At 40.8% G+C, this 23,964-nt stretch overlaps 1 protein-coding gene across 1 annotated transcript; it reads left to right on the top strand.

Annotated features, from left to right (window-relative positions):
* The first annotated feature begins 4,134 nt into the window (after positions 1 to 4,134).
* Positions 4,135 to 23,010, top strand: LOC128442343 (rho-related GTP-binding protein RhoA-D). The gene is made up of 5 exons (XM_053424761.1): positions 4,135 to 4,275; positions 16,830 to 16,985; positions 19,614 to 19,734; positions 20,969 to 21,099; positions 21,207 to 23,010. Exons 2-5 carry the CDS (start codon positions 16,830 to 16,832, stop codon positions 21,378 to 21,380), a joined length of 582 nt encoding a protein of 193 aa, XP_053280736.1. The 5' UTR covers positions 4,135 to 4,275; the 3' UTR covers positions 21,381 to 23,010.
* The last annotated feature ends 954 nt before the right edge of the window (positions 23,011 to 23,964 follow it).

Below are 23,964 nucleotides of genomic sequence, written 5' to 3'. Positions count from 1 at the left end.
TATGCTCAAATTCTTACCAAACTGTGCAGAAAGTTAGAAAGTGCTGAAAATGTACGTATTCTGGAGGAAAATGGCTCAACGGTGTCATACACAGGTGTATCATGACCAGACAAACAAAAAAGCCTTAGGTGCAATTAGAAAAACGCAACAGGAAGCCTGCTATTTTGCATTTAGTTGCCATTTTGAGGTACTTGTACCAGGGCTTTCATCAGATCAACTTCCAATTGAAATGAGTGTCATCACAACAAGAGGGAGATACAAAGGAATCGATTTTTAGTCACACGGTGTGACCATGGCGTGGCGTCAAAGTTTGATTACACGCCAGTAAAGGTATTTTATAGATGGTACTTTCCAGGATTGAGCAATTCTGGTTACAATTGTTATTTCATTCATTAAGTTCTTCAATGATACTGAAACAACCCATAAGTTACTTATCTTTGAATGCATTTAAATATATATTTGTGTCCCCTTTAGGTATCCACCCCTTTAACATAGCAATATTTAATATAATCATATTTAGTGGCTTGTGTTTATATACATTATGTGCATAAATATACATATCTATATGTATATAGATTATTTTGTTGTGGCCCTTTGAGTTCTAGAAGGTTCTGCTGTGTTCTCCTCCTTTGGTCTAGTTAATTGTAACAATCTGCAGGAGATTCTTCAGTTGCTTCCAGGATCATCAACCTCTATTTATTCTCTGATGACAATCTGAGAAACAATTTCAACGCAACGACAACTTCCATAAAACGGAAATGAAGCAGAAGGACATTGTCATAAAGGGCCTCAAGAACGAACTCCTGAGCGCTGAAGCAGAGATCAAGACTCTTAAAGAAGAGCTCAGGGAAAAGGAATGGCTCATACAGAGGGAGAGAGAGAAAAGCCAAGCTCGAACCAACGCTTACCTCGACTGCCTGAGGGCCCTTACAGAGATGAAGAAGGAGATGAATATCTGCAAAAAAAAGGTTCTCCAGGAGGGAAATGCTGTTTTGAAGGAGATGTGGAACAGGCTGACCAGTGAAAAAAACAAGCTTGAAGATGAGGTCCGACAAAAGGACAAACTCATACAGATGGAGAAAGAAAAAACGCAAGTTCGAACCTATGCCTACATATGCCGGGGCACCCTCACTGTGAGGAGAAGGAGCTGAAGAGCTGTAAGGCCCAGTGTGATGCACTGCAGGCAGGTCACCACCTGGAGTTGAGTCAGGTGGAAGAGACCTGCAGAAAGGAGCTGGAGGTGATCCACGAGGAAAAAGCTGCTCTGAACGAGACGGTGAACGGGCTTACTACTGTAAAAGCCAAGTCTGAAGATGAGGTCCAACAGAAGGACCAACTCATACAGATGGAGAAAGAGAAAACGCAAGCTTTACTCAATGCTTACTTCGACTGCCTGAGCGCCCTCAGTGGGATTTGGGCTCAGAGGGTGGACTGATTCTGGCTGGGTAGGGCTGAGAGACGAGTGTGATCCTGTATGACTCATACGGGGGAGGAAGTAGGAAATGAGATGTTTCGAAAAACATATTTCTTAGAATGAACTGTGAGAAAAAGTCACAGAGAAACACACTTTAAAATATGTCGACGCGTCGGCCTGGCCCGAGTACAGACGAACACTAATTTCTACTGGGGACATGCACATGCTGCAGTGTGCATAGTGTTTGTTCTCTATTTTGAGTTAGAGTTTTGATGAATTACTACAATAAAGATCAACTGTGCCCTTTATTGTATACTCAGCTGTCATGATGAGAGAATGCATTGGGTTGATATGAGTCCCAAAACAAGTTTTTTATTGGATTTATGTTTCGTTTCGGGACTGTTCTGAGGATACTGTGTATATATAAAATATAACACTGGGAATGAGCCATTTAAGTTTCCAGAATATGCAGATGTACATAGTGTCAAACTGCTGGTTTATACAGGGACAGTGATAGAGGGTTCAAAAGGTTTTAAATTCATATGCAGGATTATGTTGTGTCTGCTTTTTCTCCAGTAAACATCCATCAGCCCCTCAGACTGCCTGCAGTAATAGCATCACTGTATTTGGAGCGGTGTCTCTGCACACTGTTTAATCTGAATCTACACTCAGCAGGTTTTCACGATGGAAACAACCATAACCTTAACTGTCCAAATTACTGTCAAGGACGCAGAGAAGCCAAACACATTCATTCTGTTTTGGAAACTTGTGGGTTCATTCTTTCAACAAGCACGTCTTTGTTGTGACATATTTTTAACCCAATGAGAAAGAAAACCAACGCAGCAGAGATTTGCACAGCGGTCGAACCAGTCGCCTGTCGTTTCTCGAGGTCGCCCTTGATTACACGTTTACGGTATCGCTGCCCTGAGGTTTAGAGGAGCTGTTTTTTCCCTCAAAATTTTATTTAAAGAGCTCAGTTTATTCAACATATACAAAACCATACATGCCCCTGGTGATAGAGATACATAACAGTATTTAAACATAATTCATTATGAATAAATCCCCTCCACAGAACAAGAATGAGACTCTTCTGCTGTCTTCGATGAGGGATGAGAATCTTTTTAGGTTCTTCATGAGACTTACATTGTTGGACTTCTTAGAGTACGGGATGGCTTGACCGCAGTAGATTTGCCTTCTAGGAGTTTTCCTTTTGATGCAACTTTCTGATTTGACATAATACAAACTGTGTTGCGATAATCGTGAGTTCTTACAATAGACCACTGTGGGTCCTTCACAGAAGCTGCGGCGTGTTTTTGTGCAGCACCTTAGGGGGAATGAACTTACAACCTCGCTGAGGAGATGGCATGTTAGAGAGCTCAAATCCCTGTTGTGTGATTTCCTGTTGCACTGTGGGAGAGAGGCACTCGGGTCAAAGTCATTTTCTGTGCACAACAACAACGAAGATAACTAAATATTGATGATAATGAGTTCAAACTAAAGCATTAACAAAACCCTGAATAACATTTAAAGTTAGTTTGTGAAGTAAGATAATTAAAAAAAACATTAAAACTAAAGGCCATCCTCTTTAAATATAAATGACGTCATTATGTACCATCCGTAAGGGGGAGGGGACGTTTTAACGGTTGAATCCTTTCCGCCAATGGCGTGCAGGTGCTGGATTCTCAAACTGCAAAGACACTGTGCTGCGTTCACGTGTAATCGTAAAGTCTCCAACCATAACTTGAGTGCTCCAAGTGAAGTGAGTGGTAGGCCTCTGAGGCTTTGCTTTTGGAATACAGAGTTTCTGCTGTGCTCTTTAAGTTCAATTCGCTTTCATTCTAAATATAATGTACCATTAAACACCTCGTTTGTGATAATATTGGTTAAAATATGTAAGATGGAAAAGTGACTTAAAATATTTTTTCATGTATCTTAGTTACCATTACTTCCCCTACTATAACAATAATTCTTTATAATATAATAAAGTACATTAACCAATATATGGACCCTTAAACACCCTATAGTGAATGCATGAGCTTCTCAGTTACTCTAATTAGCAGTAGTGGCAGTGTTTGCTACAAGTCCGATGGTATTGACTAACATTAAAAGATAAATGACCTGCTTTCTAATAAATCAACCACCTCTATGTTAATAAAACAATTAATGGCTGATATTCAGAGGAAATGTTTATTATTAAATTGTTTTGCTTTGGTTCAAGTAGTGACAAATCAGATCGTTTTTCTTCAAGATCTATGAATTACTCTCTGAGAAAGTGAAAAATCAAAATATCTGCACCAAATAGCTATGTGTTCTTTCCTGAACCATCCAGCATGCTTTCAGTTTCTTGGTGAACCGTACAGTCGTTGCAGGATCCTGTTGACTAACAGACACAGACAAAAACATAACCTCCTTGATGGAGATAATGATAATGATTGGTGTATCATTTCATCAAAGGTTCAATATTTAGACTATCAATACATAAGGAGGTACAATACACAAATGGTTTTACTGTTCTACCTCAGATTCACAAAACAAATGTTTAACTTCAGGTTTAAACACCACAACATTTCCTCTGTAGCCAAAATCTTTTTTTCAGCTTTAAATAAATATGAATGTGACATTTATTATGACGATCATCGGCGTCCACTGATATGAAAATGTTTTGTCTTCCCTGTCAATCAGAGCAGGAACCTCGGAGCATCGGCTGAATGTGAGAGTTCCCAAGGCCCCGTGAACGCCGCAGTCTGGGAGGATCCCGGTGCTGTGAGCGTCGGTTGGTTCTCACTCTGAAACGCAGCAGCTTCACGGGAGCAGGAAACACGGAGCCGCTCCGCATCTGAACGCTCGGTCCTGTAAACAAGGTAAGAGGACAGTTTCCTCCTCGATCGCTTCTGTCAAACTCCAATCGGACCCGAGCCCGCGACGCGAGGTTGAGGTTTTAAAGTATTAAGTATTTAAGTATTAACAGCAGGACACGTCAACGAGCCCGGAGACCGGCGGCAGTATGGCGAGTTCAAACCTGTTACTCGTTCTAGAAGTTAGAAGTTTTTTTTTAACCGAGGTTTGTCGGTGAGAAACCTGAAGGAAGGAATGAAGCCTCACACCCCGGATTGTTCTTTACAACCCTAACCCTGACACACACACGTAGACACACACACACACACACCCTGTCTCTCCCTATCAGACACTAGATTAGGTCGTTTCATTAGCACTTCACTTGTGACCAGGCCGTAGAAGCAGTTTCTCCTTTTCTCTGGGAACCTGTTTGTCCGGTGATCAGGAGTCAGTTCGAGATGTTTTCCATCTGGACATTAAAGGATTCGAAAGCCAAAAACAAATCAAAAAAATAAATCAAAACAACTTGTGTGTAGCCGAGTAGTGGAAGTAGAAGTAGTTCCTTCTTCTCTTGTGGTGTGTGCTGTCAGGAAGTGTGTGTCCTCCATGTTCTGGACTGAAGCAGCGTCAAAACCAGGTTTGTGTGACCCGAGGAAATTCCTCTGTGCGAGCCACCACACCCTTGTTGTGCTGGGCCCCGGCCGCTCGAGCTCAGACCCTCGCTCCTCTCAGCGAAGAATGCGACGCGAGGCCGAAGGGGAACCTGCGCACGTCGACTCCAAATCTGTGTTTCTGTGCCCACACGACGTCGCCAGGCAGACACACACACACACACACACACACACACACACACCTTCACAAAACGGAGAATAACGCTTAAAAAATTGTCTTATATCCTGCTGATTTGTCTGTGTGTTTTTGCATTCTTGCAGGAAAAGTTGTGTTGAATACACAATAACGGTAGTTGTTGCAATATAATTTTCATGAATAGCAACAAGACAAAAGTTCTGCATATATCGAAATATGTCTTATCCATTGTGAAAACACAGTGAGGAGGTAGACACATGATTGATTTTAATCGTCTACCGCAGATTTGTAAATTGTTTTGCGATTCAATCTTAGAATCACAACCTTCGCTCAGGAGCACAAATCAGCCTCTTTAATCTTGAAATAAATAGTTATGTGACGTTTATTCCGATGCTTATCTATATCAACCTCTTATCTTGACAACAAACAGCACAGTGAGGCAGCGTTGCCCCGCAGCAAGAAGGTTCCTTGGTTCAGATCACAGTTTGGCTCCCTCCATGTTTGTGTGGGTTGTTTGTTTTACGGGTACCCTGACTTTCTCCCACAGTTCAAAGACAGGCAGATTGGATCTAAGTCAACCAGAGACTTTAAAGAAATGTGATTGGTTGGTTGTCTTTACACTGGCCCTGTGACACACTGGTGACCTGTCCAGGGTGAACCCTGCCTCTGGCCTCATATCGGTCCAGCCCAACGTGACTCATTATAGAAAATGGGTGGTTCCATCTCGACAGCATTGCTCAGTGGCACAACCAGGAGACACTACAAGTCGGTTTGCAGGTAGTGGACAGAAGTGAAAGTGATACCTGGTTCGGCACACGTATGTATCAGTGGCAGTGCAGTGGAAAGAAATGCTGTGGAAATTCCCAAACCCAGACAAATGAAAGTGTCAAAATGAAAGTATCTCTGTTTTATACAAATGACTATTAGTTTTGTTTTTCTACCATCCCCCTGTCAGGGACTACAGATCTGGCACATTTACATGTTGGACTACTGGACTTTATATAAAGATAACATGCACAGCGTGGGCTGGATATATTGAGATACTGAAAAGAGAACAAAAGAAAAATAGCCCACACAGAGGAATCCTTCATAAAACATAATTGACCAAGTAGAATATTGCTCGTCAAAAAGATTGAATAGATTTTTACAAGGTTTCCTGACTATGTGATTCATGAACAACACATTAAATGAGTTAGTATTCTAATACTGCTATCACTAATGTAACAATATTGTAGCACTTAAAATAATTGATGTCAGAAAATTGAGTAAAATGTTCCATGTTTTCTCCGACCAACAGTCTAAAACGACTATATTCAGTTTACAGATTCTAATCTAAACTCCATTGGTTTTCACTCAGCCAGTAGTTGAATGAATCAATAACTTTACTTACATCATGGTTTAGTGAGATGAAATGACCAAACAACTACACATCTATTAGATATCAAAGCTTCAATTTTACACAGGGAAGGCTGCTATACTTAGAGGAGTCTCTTGTTTAGGCTGTCATCTACTGAACTGATGACATGTGGCAGGAGAAGGGTGAGGACCTGTTAAACAATTTCCTGGTGACACACTGAACGTGGCATTTAAAGAACCGGTTCACATTTCTTCAACAGAAGTTCTCCACTGCTGCACAAAGAATGGAGACAAAAAACTGTTCTTGCGCTTTGTAAAAATACATTTTTGAGTTCTGAGTCTTAGTGGTGGTCTTTTTTTTAATGATGAAATTGGGATTGTAACACAAAGTGGAAGCTAAAGGTGGCTAAAGAGTATCAGCAGTTTAAAGTTTACGGGATCTCATTGCTACCATGAGTCATTGTAGCTATAATTGGAAAAAACATTTAATAACTCTAATAGTTGTCGGGAAACCTTAGATGGAAATGGGCAAGCAGGACGTGTCAGTATTGATGTTATGGCAGCGTATCTTCCATCTCTTGCGTATTAGCTCTTTTACTTTCTTCTGGCTGTATTGAGGTCACCTCGGAGGGCAGATGAATAGCTCAGCACAAAAGCCTTCATGGAAAGCCATTATAGATCAGAAGCTCCGTATATATGCCAGGATCGCCAGAGGCCACTTCATCCTGATGTTGTGCCTCACGTCGTCCCTCTTGACATGCTCCACACCACTCGCCTACTACGAGTGTTTGACTTTTTGCCGGTTCTTGCCTAAGGAAGTCCCCGTGTACAAACCAACATGGATGGACAGAAGAGGCATTGTTTGGGAGTTTTTTTCCATCCTCAGCTCTGAGTCATGTTCGCAGCTGCTGGTTCGTGCATTGTTAGGCTAGAGGTGTTCAAACACAATGCTCAACGGTATCCTGTCTCAGTTTAGTCTTTCCATCAGCGGTTGTTTCCAAGGAGGGCCTGCGTCACACTGAAAACTAATGACTGCACTTTCTTTAACACAGAGCAGAGGAAAATGCTGAGTTTAGCCTCGTTACTGTTTTCTAGTCATCAGAGGGAGGCTGACAAACACGTCTGCATGGAGAACAGGCTGTGGGGTGTATCATTCACAGGCAGCACGTGAACTCGAACATCCTCAGAGGAATAAAACAACTCTGTGGGAGAGTTTTCTGTGTGAATGTCGGTGCTTGCTGTTACAGGAAGTCCCTTAAAGGACAAGGATCTGAATCTTATCTTTACCGCACATGACTGTAAACTGAATATCTTTGGATTCTATGACTTTTGGACAGACAATGATAAATAGACTGTAGTTATATAGAGCTTTTCTAGTCATATCACACATTTTTTTTCTATGACACGCCCTACTTTCACTGCTTGTACAGCCATCAGGGCCCATGGGTGGCTCAGTATCTTCCTAAGGACACATCAGCAATTAGACTAGAGGAGCTAGGGATCAAACCATTAGCCATGTGGGTAGTGGACGACCCATTTTACCTCCCAAGACAAAACAAGACATTTTTAAGAAGTCACCATCGTCTGTTTTTAGCCAATTGATGTGGTTTTTATTGGCAGATTGATTTGATTTATTATCATTTGGCAAATTAATTGATAATGACTAAGTCCCGGATATATATTAAAGAGTAACAGGAAATACTGTCATTGGAGATCATGATTAAATCGTTTTCAAAACAGTAATCATCACACTGGTGGATTGCGTCTTATTTTAATCTCTGAAGTTACGGTTAAAATAATTAAGAATGAAATGATAAAGGGATTTGAAAAGATTTAGATTCAGTACTAAACAGGATTTCGATTAAAATGCTGTCGATCCTCATCCCCAAGCATCAGAACGCTTGACATCTTGTAGCTGTGAGGCACAGATGGACTGGAGGACGAGAGGAACAGTGTTGGTGTTCAGGTCTGTAACTCATCCATCTTGCCTCCATGTGTGTGTATGTCAGCCTGGGATTTCATTTGTGCTGTGCATGTGAGTTGGCGAAGAGGAATGCAGCAGCACCCAAAGGATACGCAGCATTAGCTCCCTGATGGTGATGTCACACTGCAACACAGGGAGGGAGGGAGCGAAGGAAGGAAGGAAGGAAGGAAGGGATGAGAGGAGGACGGAGTGAGAAGAACAGACTGAAGGAGGATGGGTTAGAGAGAGAGTAACAAACAGGAGGATCACATCAGCTGCTTCACCAGCTTCAGCTGAGGGTGTGTGCATATGCAAACTTTATAATTTTGTAACAGCAGACTGGGCTAAAGCTGTAATATATATTCATCATTTCTAACCATATCCTGATCAGCTCAGTTCCCAAGCCAACCCATGACTAATTCTTCCATTCATTCATTTCATACTCATGGAATATTTATCAAAGTTGAGTTTTTAAAAGTTTCTCCATGTTGTTGCTTGTGTTCTAGTTGTAACCACCACACCTCTCTTGCTTTCTCTCCTTCCCTCCGTCTGTCCGACCTCTCTATTCGCACTGCAGGCGGAGGCTCGGAGGCGGATGAAGGGATAATTCTGTGTGATATTTCTCTCTTTCGTCCTCTCTCCCTCGCTCTGAGCTGAGCTGTGATAAATTGGGCTGGGGGAGTCTCAATGGCTCTGTCCTATTTTGGGCTCCTGCAAGGTTCTCTGACTTTAGCTGCCTCCCTGGCTTGGATCCGGAGCAGCCACTTCTGCTCTCAAGTTTGTTTCAACCTTTACAAGTTTGACCTTGGCTTCAACTCCTCTGTGGAATTTCTCCCTTAACGCCTCAGGCAAAAGCTGTTTCTCCATTTCCGGTGTTTGATACATTACGTTTAAAGAGTTAAACCCTAACTGTCAACAAAACATTAGCCGATGAGCAGAATCAAAGACCCCCTTCAGACCTGGTATTGCTATTGATATAAGTATATTTACAAATAAAAAGAAGAAGAAATCCAAGATTGTAATGGATTATATTCCTGTCATTCCTCGACCTTAAACATGGCGTATTATTTGAACCATGTATTTTGGAGAACGCCACCTGAAGCTCCTTTTCTTATTTTTCTTTCACAAATCTCCCATTGTCTCTTTTCCGCTCTCTCATGTGTCGGACGCTGCCCACTGACTCAAGTCGGAATGCTAATTCACAGATTCGAGTGGCTGAATGGAGTCACATTAGATGATTTACAATCCATTCTATTGGTCTGTGATTGGTCGGAGTTTCCTGGGCCACTAAACCAGTGCCCTAAAGGCTAGAAAATCTGCCCTGGTTAAAAAAGAAACCCCCCATCAAAACCCGACAATTCTCAATAATCTGCTACAGGTCAGGATCCGGAGATCAGTCCTCCTATGTGACCTCTGGCTCTATATGCTCTATTTGCCTGATACACGTTGACGTCTTTTGAAGAGTCTCTTTGCTGGTTGTATCGACACATTCTGAATCATTGCAGCGTGTCATGTACATGTGCCTGCTCGTTCTGTTCATTTCTGTAATGTATCACAGTGTCGACATAACATTCTTTCTCACCACTGTAACTCAAATCATTTTCTGATGCCCCTCCAAAGATATATCCATTTTCAAACCAGTTGAATAACGGTTCACACACTCATCTCTGGCTGTGGACAGCCCTGGTTGATAATATGTTTTAAACTCTCTCTACTGTATAGATCCATAGTGCACACTTAGTCTTAAGTAGGTGTACATTAAAATTGTATAATGCAGTGTGTGTGTGTTACAAGTTAAGTACAGCCTGCGCCTCCGTAAATGGTTTCTTTAAAAGAGGAACTTGACTGACTTTTACACGCCAGCGTTTCTTCCCAGGTTTTACTGCAGCATGTGTTTTCTAAGATCTTCTGTGTTAAAGAAATTTCCTCAAGCCCTATACTGAGGCAGCGTCAATCAGAGATGAAGACTACACATTTGAAAATGAGAGAAAACAGTGTAGCCTTCTCCTTATCTCTGCTTGAGAGCAGCTATTTGAGACTGCATTAGCTTCTATGAGCATAATAACACTGCACCTGACAGAAGGAGAGTTGTGTTGTGGGTAACGTAGGCACAAGGAAGGAGAGTGTGGCAGTGATTCAGTAGCAGAATGCTAAATCAAAATGTTTTTTAGGGCTTCAACTAACAATTACTGTCATTAAATGTCAATCTGCTTATTTTCTAGATAAACAAAGAATGTTCCAAAGGCTCAAGTCGTCATGTTTTGATTGACAAACCTTCACGTTTCATCTAAAACCTTTTCAACTCAATACAGAAAACTAAGATTCAGCAAATCTCAAAGACTTTACAAGTGATTTTCTGTTGTTCGAGCTGTTTTGAATATTTTTGTGGAAGGAAGGGTTGGCCAGGATTTGGACGGTGGGGGGGAGGGATTTTGTGTGTTTAGAGGAATGGGGTGAGGGGGTTTGAAAGTGGGTGAGACATTCCTCACTGCTTATGTCAGACAGGGTTGTGTGTGAGCATTCAGTGACCCGTTGTTAATCACCATGTGGAATGCATTTTGCTGCTTCGAACAATAAGTGTGTCAATACGAATACTCTGCTGGTACTCGGTTAATATTTGTGATCACACGTCACCAGTTAATGAGCAGTTAGTTTATGATTAACAGGGGTTGTCCCAGCTGAGATGCCTGTGTGGTTTGTCTAGGTGAAAAGCATTTATCATCATGTGTTTAGATGTTCGGTCGCTGGTAATGAAAGATGCGTGTGTGTCATTCTCTCCTCCCCACTCACTCTCTCAGGGGTTTTAATGTAGAGGACTATGTAGTGAGCATATCTGCAAAATGAAAAAATATGTTTGGATACTATATGAGTCATCACGTCTGCTGTTGATTACATCATTGCTGTCACATAAATGTACCTACACCAGTGTCATAATTAAATAAATGTATTTTCTTTTGATAAATACATATTATACTGAGCACATTTTTTTTACAAATAATTACATATAAGATACTTTGTCTGCTACATAGTACAATTCTTAAAAATATTTAAAAAAGGCTTTTCTGTCTGTAACTTTTATTCTCCCCCTCCGTCTTATTCTAGTCTAGCTCATTTTTTTTTCTTTTCTCTTAGCTGTAATATAGATCTTCAGTTTTACCTTTTGTTTATTTTACATGCCATCATTTAAGTTTTTAATAAAAATTTAATGGGAAATGAAAATGTCCAATTTCCATGCTTCTCTGGCGCTCTCCCCTCTAGTCTGTCTGCCTACATGTGTCAAGTTAATTGCATGATGTTTTTTTTTATCATCGTCTGTACACTGCTTTTTTTATGATGCATTGTGGGATTCCACTTTAAACGTTATATGAATGTGCACCTAACATTCTGAAACTACAAAGCTACAGAACTGAGACTCACTTTAATGGTGATGATTTTCTGATGGATGACCCCTATGTGACCCCTTTGTTGGCACCTTTTCCTTATTGCCAGACGTGTTTCATTCAGAATAATGAAGGAACTGAAGTTGAACTAAGTCAACATCACTCTCGTTGGTGTTGACTTAAGTTCAACACAACACTCATCACTTAAGACAAGTGATGAGTGTTACGTTTTTAATGGATGCTGTGACATTTAGGTCAGTATGTTATTTTAATTTTTTTATTTGGGAATGTCAAAGTGCTTATCAATATAATCTCATTTTAATAAGTGAATCTTGTAGATTAACTGTTTGGTTATCTGTTGTTTTTTATCATTTGAACTTGATTGCATTCAGACTTTGGATTTGTCTATCAAAGTAATAATATCACTTTGAGTTCCTTCTGTCAAATCAGATCATTTTGGACGTGGTACTGAGGTAAAAACACAGATGTACTACATGATTTAGTTTGAATGGGACTGGTGCAGGCCTGCATGACTTAATTAATAGTTTTAGGGTTTGTACATATTTGTAAAATAACCTGAGTTTGCTGATCCATGTGTTTGAATCTACTTCATACAATAGGGAGGGAAATGCGTCTCATTCTTTATCTTATTGCCTGGAGGTCAGAGTCGTTCTGTGCTATTGTTGCCCCCCACCTCTTCTAATGAAACACACTGGCTAATGTGTTACTACTGACGGTGTGACTCAAACCCTGTCAGGGAGAAGTGAGCATCTGGCCTGCTTGTGCCAGGAATGAGAACTTTGTACTTTGTCACACACACAGACCAACATTACACAAGAAGGATCGATCGTACTGAGACACGTGTGAATGTGCAATGTGCTGCACACTTATACGACTTGTGTGCGCGCATGGGACGTTGTGGGGACATTCATTCTTTATATTGTGAGTGGTACAATTTTAACTCTTCTCACAGTTGGTAATCTTCATTTTACTTATTTATGAGTGTATTTTAACAGTTTTTTTTTGCTCTTCAAATTATTTCTCCCAAACGTCGACAGAAGCCTACTTACCACAACATAAAATCCAGGGTACGCTTAATTATAGATTTGCAACACAAACAAGAGTGTCACAATACCACAGTAAATAGCAGAGCAATGAATGCAGGCACTGGAAGATCATAATTATTTCATTTGTTTGTCTATATCTCACAATTTCAACCTTATTTTTGGCAACTGCAACAAGGACTCAGCCATAGGTTGCTTTCAGACATGCAGTGAACTCCGCAGATCCTCTGTATTTTCTCCGGAGGAGGTGCATGTGAGTACACAAACGTCCAAGTTAGAGGCTCGACATTATCTCCGGACTTACTCCGCTTGACCTCCTAGTACAAAGTCCGTCGACTTTCAGGGGAATCTGCTGTGTGAACACAGCAGGTGATCCCCAGCTGGAGTCACTCCTAGCAAGTGATGATGCTTATAACATGCAACAGACTCAAGAATGAAAAGAAAAAATTAAAGAAAACAAATATCTCCCGGGGAAAAAAGCATTGTCATACCCGTAGAAGACTCCGATGAAGATTTCTAGGGAGTTTGTGTCGATAAGAGGCAACAACGGCGTCTGTGTGTTGTAAAGAAAATCGCATGAACTCTGCCGCGCAATTAATACATCACTTCCTGCCTCTGCCTGCTGCACCCAGCTGCTCCACATCCTCCTGAATAATGTGTTTGAAGTTGCTGTTGTGAACGCGTCTCTACTGAGAACCTCCCGCTTGTTGTGCCTGAGTAAAAAACAAACAGCAGGTCATGTCTGAAAACAGCTCTAGTGGTATACGCTTCACCAGTGTGAGTCTCAAGTACATGTTTAATAAGCTTTTTATTGAGTTTATTGTAGTATTTTTAAAATAACATTTTAATATTATCTTAGTCGAAGTTACTTGAAGGCCACGAGTCAGAGGTTGTATTGACTTGAAAATATTCACACAAGATAGTTTAACCTCAGTGTAACCTGTGTGTCTGCTCTCATGAATCCTCACTCACACTGTATCTGTCCCTCAGCTAATGTGTTTGTTAGTTGTCTGACTTGAGGAAAAAGAAGAGCAGGGGCTTGTTGTGTTCTTGGGTTGAAGAAATGTTTTTGAAACTGACCTGAAGGTAGAAACCCAGAGGAAGAATAACAACATGGGCGAATTCCAGTTGTCTTTCCTGTTATGTACTTTTTCTTCTCCCTCAGCTGCGAGCTAAGTAACAAACTTCTCACATATCACTGCCTAGTACTTTTTACTTACACCTAAACGTTGAGTCTGGAGACACCAGGGAGACGAACATGCTTCTTTGTATGTACCGTGGATTGTTTAAAACTAAAATCAATGATCTGATATTTACAATCTACTTCACATGCGGATTGACCAGTTGTGTCAAAATACGTTTTGAACTCTTGTCACCTTTCATGAGTTCAACTCTATACATGTTTTCCTGTAGATACTGTTTGAACATGTGTGTTATCTCCATATTTGAATGATTGCTGTGACTTGTTCCTCTGTCTAATGGACACCTCTTCACTCTGCCTGGGAGTCAGGCTCAACAGCAACTTGTAGAAAATAGCTATTTCCCCACAAATCCCAGTCATAATAAGGCTGTTGACTAATGAACCGAGCTGTGTAGTGTGAAGATGTTTATTGTGTGATGATAGAAAGACGTATCTTGTCTCATAAATGAAGGGCTGAGGCTTCTTCTTTTACATCGACATGGTTTGGTCATGAAAGTCTCAGGCTTAAAACCCATACATTGAAAATGTATGTATAAATGAGGCAGGTTAGATTGGTTATAACATTATAAAGGTACTAGACATGATGTTTTAGTTTTAGTTTGAGTAAATATTATACAAACTTATTTTATCTGACTATTGCATCAGTGTTGAAGTGAATAGTGTCGTACTCATGCCATTTTTAATGCAACAGAACATCACAAGCTGCCTTATTTGTATAGAGTCCTTGGTCTTGTCCTTGTACTGACACACAAACACAGACACATACACACAGAGACATTAATGCAAAGGAAACGGGCCATTATTCCCACTATGCACCATGTGTTGCTACTGTGGGCATCAAGCTGTGAGTGCAATAACCTGCATTATGTCATCATAGTACAAAATCTGCAGGACTACTCCCATTTTCTGGAGCTTTTTGGGGATGCGCCATAGCTACCAGTCGTGTGTGTGTGTATTCCCTCTGGCACTGACAATATGATGTATGGAGTAACAACAGCCTGCTATCACAGAGAACAGGTGGCTCTCAGAGACAAACTCACAACACACTGGCCTGATTTAATGTGTTGGAGTAAAAGCAAACTGAACAATCGTTTTTTCATTGTTTTGTTGAAAACGGTAGCTGTTGCAGTGAGTGAAGGTAAATCACCGGCAGCCGCACAAGCTGAGAGAATCAAATGAAGGCTCATAGATCCACATTTCATTCTTTAACGCACAGGGACACCTGGGTCTTAGGAGTTATCACTGTTGTCTCTTTTAACAAAGCTGGACAAAGTACTGTGTAATTCATCCTTCAGACTCTCCCTAAATCAACAATTTTGTCCACAGTAGACAAATCACCAGGAGCCTGAGAGAATATTTTTACTTTCTTTGATGATTTTATTGGACGAAACAAATGTTTATACCCACAAATACTCAAAAATGACCTTTTGGGGATATAAGTCACTTATAGACTTGTTGACCTTTACTTATTACTCTAAGTATACAATCATACTTTCTCAAATTTTGATCATCGCTCAACAGGAAAAATAATTTCCCTTAATGTCTTCTCAAAACCACATTAACTGGCTTATAGGCCACTTTTGTGCAGGATAAAAAAAAAGTGTGGAAACACTTACTTACTAAAAAAAATGTTAAAATGGGGTTAGCTTATTCTCTTACTGATTAATTATAAAAATCCAACCAACACAGAACATAAGCCTTCATTTTGATTAGCTCCTATCCTGTTGGTGATTACACATCTGATGTTTCCCCTGTTTTTTACTGGTTTTTGGTCTCTACCACCTGCTGAAGAGAATCAGACTCCGCAACATGATCCACTATGTTCACCAGCTACAATATATGCTGATGTTGCTGAGCTGGTACTGTTCAGTTGGGGGTTCAGAGCGTTTTCCTGAAAGCGACTAACCTTCTGAAAATGATGGAAATGTGGAAACGAGCAAGTGGAAACCAAAACCAAAACAATTCAATCATGGGCCCAAAAACCAAGCAGAGAGCGGAGAGATGCTATGAGGCTGACAGGAGCTGTGGTTATGGTTATCTTTGATGATTCCTTTATAGGTAGAAATGGTCATAAATAGCCAGTCTTAATACAAAGATATAGATTTTTAGCCACTTTAAATAATAATTATATATTTCTGCATATGTGGATGGGATTGAGGATGTTTAGATCTTTTGGGGTAAAAGGCCTGTGGTCCAGGTAGTCTGAGTTCTGTGGAGGCTGATGGCAGGCGGCCAGGACATTGTCTCATCACCTACTGCCTTCTCTCCATTATTGTCTGCTTGTGGGAGATCGATCCGTGTGCAGGGCAACACTTCTCTGGCAAGCTGCCTTTCACTCATATATAAATTTATTTATTTATATTACAGGAATACAAGCAAAGAGAAAGGGAGACAAATTTGTGTATTACAGAGGTGTCAGACAAACCCAGTCAGAGCAGTAAATCACATTGCCACATGGGTGGAGAAGAGACACGTTAAGGATTGTTTTTGAGGTGATTGTGTGACCGAGGCCACGCGTGTGCAGCAGCGTGTTGAACACTGAGCTCTCTCCTCCTGTTCCTTTCCCTCCGACTGTGTTTCCAGACCAGCTCGACTGTTTTTCACCTCTCACTCAGGATGTAGCCCAGGAAAGGGAAGAGGGTGCGGCTCAAAAACAGACTGTGACCATCTCTTCTTTTTTTTTCTTCCCTAGTTTTCAAGGTTTCTAGCTTGGGTTTTTTCCTTACCTCCCTCCTCTGTTTGAAAAGACGATTTGTACATTCTTATGCACACAGACATATAAACTAATTAAAGTGTTTTCTGTTTGTAGATGGCAGCCATCAGGAAGAAGTTGGTGATAGTGGGGGATGGTGCCTGTGGTAAGACCTGTCTTCTCATCGTCTTCAGCAAGGACCAGTTCCCAGAGGTGTACGTCCCCACTGTGTTTGAGAACTACATCGCTGACATTGAAGTGGATGGCAAGCAGGTACTTGATATTTCAATTTATACTTATTTGTTTTGGTGCGATCTGAAGAATCTGTAATGGTGGTAGTAAACTGAATATGTTTACTGAAGCACATACACTTGCACTTTCCTTGAGTGTATTTATTTGAACTGATGCTCTTCTGTCTTTCATACATTTTTCTCTTCTCGATCTAATAAATAAAGCTGTGTCTGATTGGGGCTGCCTGATTTCCCGCCCATTAATCCTCTGGCGGACTAACATGTTTATTTTTTGACCTTTTGAAAGAAGTTAAAAGAATGTAAAGACTAAAAGAATAATGTCATATAATAAAAGGACAGTCTCAGGAGATATTTCACTCCTTGTAACAGAGTATTTTTTACATCATTGTATTTGTACTTAAGGATCTGTGCTCCTCTTCCTCTACTGATATGAAGAGTTACTCCTCAGAACAGAGGAACAGATTTATGTGACGCACACAAAAACGGTTGCTGAAGTATTAAAATGTGACCCTGTTGGCTCTGTTGTTTGAGAACCACGTGCCGTCAAGACTGACGTGGACAAGTGTTCATTGTTAATAAATCCTTGGGTCAGCTCATTGTTAATAAAGCAGCAGAGCTCCCGCCAACAACAGGAAAAGGATCCTGTGCTGTGTGGGAACCCCCCTCCTCATACATCATGACTAATGTCCCATTTCCTGTTCCTGTTTCCTGAGCTGCATAATCTGGTATCAGCCAGCTGGGCTGCTGGGCTGTTTAATTTGACTGGATTCCAAACCTCTCAGCTGTGGTAACCAGTTTTCAACAGTGTCACTGGTCAACTCACAGCTGACCCTTACGTCATCTGTCTTAGGTCATATTCAGTTGGAGTTATAATAAGGGCTGTGCAATATGACCAGAAATTATATCAAGATAAAACTGTTCATATCAATTGATATTGATACTTATCACAATAAATGTCCCATTAGTATTTCTTATGTTTATAGGCAGATAATGACAAACAATCGGAGGTGGATCAATGTTTTGTATCTCCTCAATGCGCTCAAACAGTTCAAAGCACTATATTGACATATATTGAGCTTTATTGATATTTATTTTGATCTAAATACTATTGTGAAAATGGTTTTATTGCCCAGCCTTTAGTTACAAAGACGGGAGGACAGAGGACTGAGAAGTTTACACAGGAAGCTAAGTGATAAAAGTGCAAATGCTGCTGACTCCTGAGAGACACCTAGTGGTTAAAGAACTGAAAAGCAGCACAGCTGAAGTTGGTCATGGTGTTGCTCACCTTCCCACACAGAAGATGTGGTTCGGCTCACTGCCTCATATACGGTGGAAAATGTCCTCCCTGTGTTAGGCTGTAAGTCAGGAGGTGCCGTGGTTTGCCAGTCTCGCCAATGTAAGTAGCTCGTCAGCCAACATGCAGAACTTGGCCAGACACGAGAGTAGTGAGACGTCAGAAAAGCCCAGATGAACTGCTAACATACTGGAGCTGCTCTCTGGGGGACGATTAAGACGGTTTATTTTCCCATTTCTCAGCAGCAGCAGGCACAGTTTTCCAGCTGTGATGGTAATGCAGGGAGGGTACTGGAGAATTAAATCAGCAGAGCGCAGGAGGATAAGACGGGTCTAAGATTACAGTTAAAGCCGAGACACCGCTGTCAATTTGTTGAGATATGTGCATTAAAAAAATTGATGCATGCATTAAAATGATATTTCTAGGCCACTGTGCATCAGATGTCCCTACATGGTGCTTTGTGGTTTCATTGCAGCAACTTGCTGAGCTGCAGCAAATGTTTTTTCTTCCGTTTGCCATTGTTTAATGTGGAGCAGGTCAGGCTCTGTGGGACTGCTAACAGTTTGACTAACAGCCCAACAGAAGCTGTGGGAGCCATGTTTACCTCTAGGGAGTTAAGTTTAAAGCTTGATGGAGAAAACAACAGTTTTAAATCCTCACTTTCTTTTGTCTTTCCAGTTTATCTGCCTCTTGGCGATGGCAATTTTATTTAAATAGCACATTTCATTCGAAGAATCTCTGTGCTTCACGCCGGGAGAGACAACAAATATAAATATAGATATACACCGATGTAAAGGTTTATTCTATATTAACCATATTCTGTTTTTGTTGCTGTCAAAGTGTCAGCACATTACCTTGAATTGATAATGTGACTGAATTTATTAGAGCTTGACTAATATGGATTTGTCTGGGCTAACACTGATATTAGAGAGTACAAAAATTCTGTTATGGATCAATTTCATTTCTTTGTCATCAGGCTTTGATAACGACAGCTTAGGAATCATTGCCAAAAATGTTGCAGCTTGATATTTCACAGTTTGATGCTTTGTTATAATTAAATATGAATGAAAAGAGTAGAAAACAAGACATCCAAAGAAAACCTTTAAGTTAAATATGAACATGTATTGGACATATTTATTGCAATGTTAACATTGGATTGATTATTAACATAAACAAATTATAGTAATTACAAACTACAAATTTCACAACATGATTTCCAACAGCCAAAACCTTATTCCGCTCATACTGGCTGATATTTTACCTTGTAACTGATAAATCTGTTGTTTCCAGAGATGCTGCTCTGTCCCAACCACCTCTTATATCAGGTGTCTGGTTGTTTCTCCTCCTCTCTCTCAGGTGGAGTTAGCTTTGTGGGATACAGCAGGTCAGGAAGACTACGACCGACTGAGGCCTCTCTCCTACCCGGACACAGACGTTATCCTCATGTGCTTCTCCATAGACAGCCCCGACAGTTTAGGTAAGGCGGGTTACATGCAGTGACACATCACAGTAATAATGATACGCACAACTCAACTCTACTTCATGAGATGTGGAAGCATTTGCTGATATCACAAAGCAGAACCTGGGATCATGACTCATGTGTGTAAACTTGATCAATACCGATGAAAGTCATAAATACAGATCATCTAAAGAAATGTCCCCTGTAGTAGCAGCTTCATATATTAACTCGCAGCATAATATTTTTCAAGCATTTTAAATAACGAGCATGAGATGAGGCTCATGTACGAATAAATCCACAAAATGCATTGAGACAGAGTATCAGAAATCAGATTATGTATGGTTTGGAAAATCCTCCCATACTTTTATTTATGTTCGTACAGAAGTAGTTTTAACTTCAACAAGTCCTTCCCTAAATCATTTAATATTCCACTGCGAGGAGAAGTGATCTGTGCAGGAAGTCACTCTCTTTAGGTTTTTTCCTTCTTCTAACTTCTGTTAAATACAGTTTCCTGTTTTTCAGGGACTTCATGAACGCACTGATATAAACTGTGGAAAAAACTGCTTATTCAAATGGTGTTTCTTCATGTGTGTGATTAAATTATTGGTTTTGTAGTCAACCCAGCTGCCGCCAACCTCACAAACATTACATGGACTTGAGTCTATGCTTCGCGTTCTGGTTTAGTAATTCGAGTCCGTAAATAACTTAATTTCACACGTCATCGATGACTGTTAACCCTGCTACAGGTCTCTGAATAAATTATATCCAATCAAGTAAAAATAATATTTTCAAACCCTTGTGCAGCTGATTCTCAATCTGTCCATCCATCAATACATCTTTAATAGAGACTCTAAAGTTAACATGCAGCTGTTTTCAAACAAGAGACGAATATAACGCAGCTGCTCAGCAAGCTCCATATTTTACTGGAATTTTTTGGAGGCTTGGATCCAAGTATCGTTTGCCGTCGAAAACCGACTCAATCCGATGAATAAATGTTCCTGGTTTTCTCCCACAGTGTTTTGTTATGGGCAGGGCCACAGATGGTATTCCTACGTTAACACGACATAACATCTCTTTCCAGAGAAAACAGCTCTGGGTTTTTGGCTCGCAGACCTCGCAGGGGTTGGTGACCTCTCGATGTTTATGTCTGTGCAGTCACAAGGGAAATGACAGAGCTCTCCTTCAAACTGTGTCCTTGTAAGGAAGGAGTCGACTCCACAGTGACTCGGGTTGTTTTTCATTTCTTCAATAGAGAACATTCCTGAGAAATGGACACCTGAAGTTAAACACTTTTGTCCCAACGTCCCGATCATCCTTGTGGGGAACAAGAAAGACCTGAGGAATGATGAACACACACGCCGGGAGCTGGCCAAGATGAAACAGGTGTGTGTGTGTGTGTGTGTCTCTCTCTCTGTTTATATTTGTCTCCTTTGCTTAATGTCTGCACACTGAGGTGAATTCAACCCACCCTCTTAACGTTGAACCTCCAGGAGCCGGTCAAATCTGAAGAGGGCAGAGACATGGCCAACCGCATCAGTGCCTTCGGCTACCTGGAGTGCTCCGCCAAGACCAAGGATGGCGTGCGGGAGGTGTTCGAAATGGCCACCAGGGCGGCGCTGCAGGTTCGCAAGCGCAAGAAGAGGGGCGGCTGCCAGCTACTGTGAAGAGGAGGAGTTCGTTGGCCAATCAGCACCTGAGGGAGCTCTCCCCGACACACACAGCAAAGTTAATGAAACCTTAAATCAATGGCTTCCGTGGACTCTACTTAACATCACAGTCACAGGCGAATATGAAAGACTGACACACCTGTTTAAAAGCAAATCAGCTTTTTCTTTTGTTCATTTTTTAAAAACAACTTCCTCCGCTACTCACCGGCTCTCAGTTTCTGTTGTGTTTGTCGTTTTCCTCCACCAGCCTGTTTGTGAGAGGGAGCTGCCTCCTCCTCCCGTATGTATGAATGTATGTTTGTATTTAAATGTGCATATACTTTACAAATACATCAGCCTCTGTGTATTGATTGTTTACAGAGAAGCGTCCTGCAGCTCACGTGTTCGCGACTCGTTCTCTCACGGCTGCAAGTAGCAGACAGTTTTAGTTTTGCTTTAATAGGGCAAGTCCCCAACTTCTCTTGACCCTGCATAAACCACTCTGTCACCTCCATATACAACAGCTTCTGTCATGATTCTTCATCTTTGTGGTTCCACTATTCCTTTTACACCCTGAAAGTCCTATTTCACCAAGTGCTGTGTCAGCAGATCTCGGTTTTCCCAGCTCTGAACGTATAAGACTAAATTTAGAGCCAGTTCACAACTGCATTAATCACCAACTGAGATGTACATGAACTGAGGAAGCAGTGAATATATGTGTAGAGAGGTGTTGGGCGGCACCTTGGTCTGTCTCTATCTTCCGTGGCGACAGCTTAAACTGGCACTGGAGACATTGGTGCATTGTCATGGACACAATACTCACAGTCACGCTCTCGCTTGCCCGGACAGACACGACACCCAAACAGTCTCTGCATCGTGGTTTAAGATCCCGAACACAGTCATGATGCATCACTGTGTTCTGGAGGGCTTGCACACTGCAAACACAATACAAATCTGAATAATGACAGCTTATAAATCTTTTCTGTGCACAAAAATTATGGTGGAAAAATCCTTTTATTTAACACTACAGAAATATTCCTCAAAATGAGATTGGACAAACAAAGTTATACACATTTGCAGCAGGCAACATGTTCCCCTTGTTTGCCCTTAAAGATCATTAAACCATTAATAGCACAGAGTGTATATTTGGGCTTTAAGTTGAAATTTGAAATCAAAGTTTGATACTTAACAAACAAATCCTTGATTTGAACAGGAAATTGCAACTGAATTGAGATGAAAGTGAGCACCAAGTAAGTCAGTGACTAAAAGTGCATTTAAAGGTAACCGACATAATCATTTAAACCACCATCTCAATACAGGCAGCCCTGTGATGCAGTTAGAATGAACCTGTACGACACATTGTTTTCACTGTTCTCCTTTTCCACATCTCTTCCGGCCCAGAAAAGACCCTGAACAGGCATCAGGAGCTACAGCTACGATGCAGCTTTCTTTTTCCAGTTCTTTCAGATCCATAGTTGCAGGCTCAGGCTAATTCCTGGACAGTGCCTCTGTGTCTACGGTCAAACGCCACAGTTCAAGAGAGAATGTAGATTGAGATGCCACTTCACTAACACGAGTGGGATGTGTTGAATGACTGGATGAGACAAACATGTTAATAAAGTATTTTTGAAATACTATGTAAACTTTACTGATTGACTTGCAAATGCTTTTAGATTCATAGACGGATACTGGTGCCCAATATGTCCAACAGCAAACTGATTTAAAAGGGTGTACAAGTGAAGTTATGTTACTGTCCAATTATTGAAAATGTATTTTTCAAGAACATCACAAAATATAACATTGTAATGTTTTCCTGTGTTCCTGGAAGGAAATGGACAGCATTCATCTCCATTTCCAAGTGTCATTTTTTACTGTTTAACAGAAGAACCAACACACTAGGATCAGTAAAACCATCTGTTGCTTTGGTTTGAGTCAGTTGTAGAAGAGAAGTTTGGAAACTAGTGAGCTGTTTAGCTTTTTTAATTCAGAAAACATCCAACAGTAAAAATATGAACTGATCCAACTGGACAGTCGTAAAGGAAAGTGAAGAAAAGCGGCGACGACAGGGAAAAGTAAAAATGATCAAATAAGACATATTAACAAGGAAAGGTGCTTTGTGCCCTTTTAGAAGAATATGATCATTGTATAAATCGTACAAATCTTTTGTTTCACAAATTAAGTGAAGAACTATGCCGAACAAAGTACCAAATGAATCCCTGCAAGAAGCAGAGCTGAAAGTTTGATCTCTCTTTCTGTTCACAGACCGTTACAGTCATCATTACACACAGTTTTGTGCGTGTCGTCACATGGTTGTAGAGTGAATTATTTTATAACCTTCGGTGCGTTTATGTCCCTAAATGTGTGAACGAACGCAAAAGAACGCGTTCATTGAACACGTTCACTTTTATGAGAACGATGAACTGAACGCAACTCAATGACAAATAATGAATATGAACGGTGAACACGTTCATATTGTAGCGTCCTCGCGTATAGACGACAGGAAACTTCCCTCTTTATGTGTAACTTTATTAAAGTCCAGCGAACACGACACGCTTCTTGTTCGTAACTCTGAAACTCCTCTCACCCACCACTGTACTCTTCA

The sequence above is a fragment of the Pleuronectes platessa genome, chromosome 6 (genome assembly GCF_947347685.1).
Source record: "Pleuronectes platessa chromosome 6, fPlePla1.1, whole genome shotgun sequence".
Classification (NCBI taxonomy): Eukaryota; Metazoa; Chordata; class Actinopteri; order Pleuronectiformes; family Pleuronectidae; genus Pleuronectes; species Pleuronectes platessa.
This window is presented reverse-complemented; position numbering and strand designations above follow the sequence as displayed.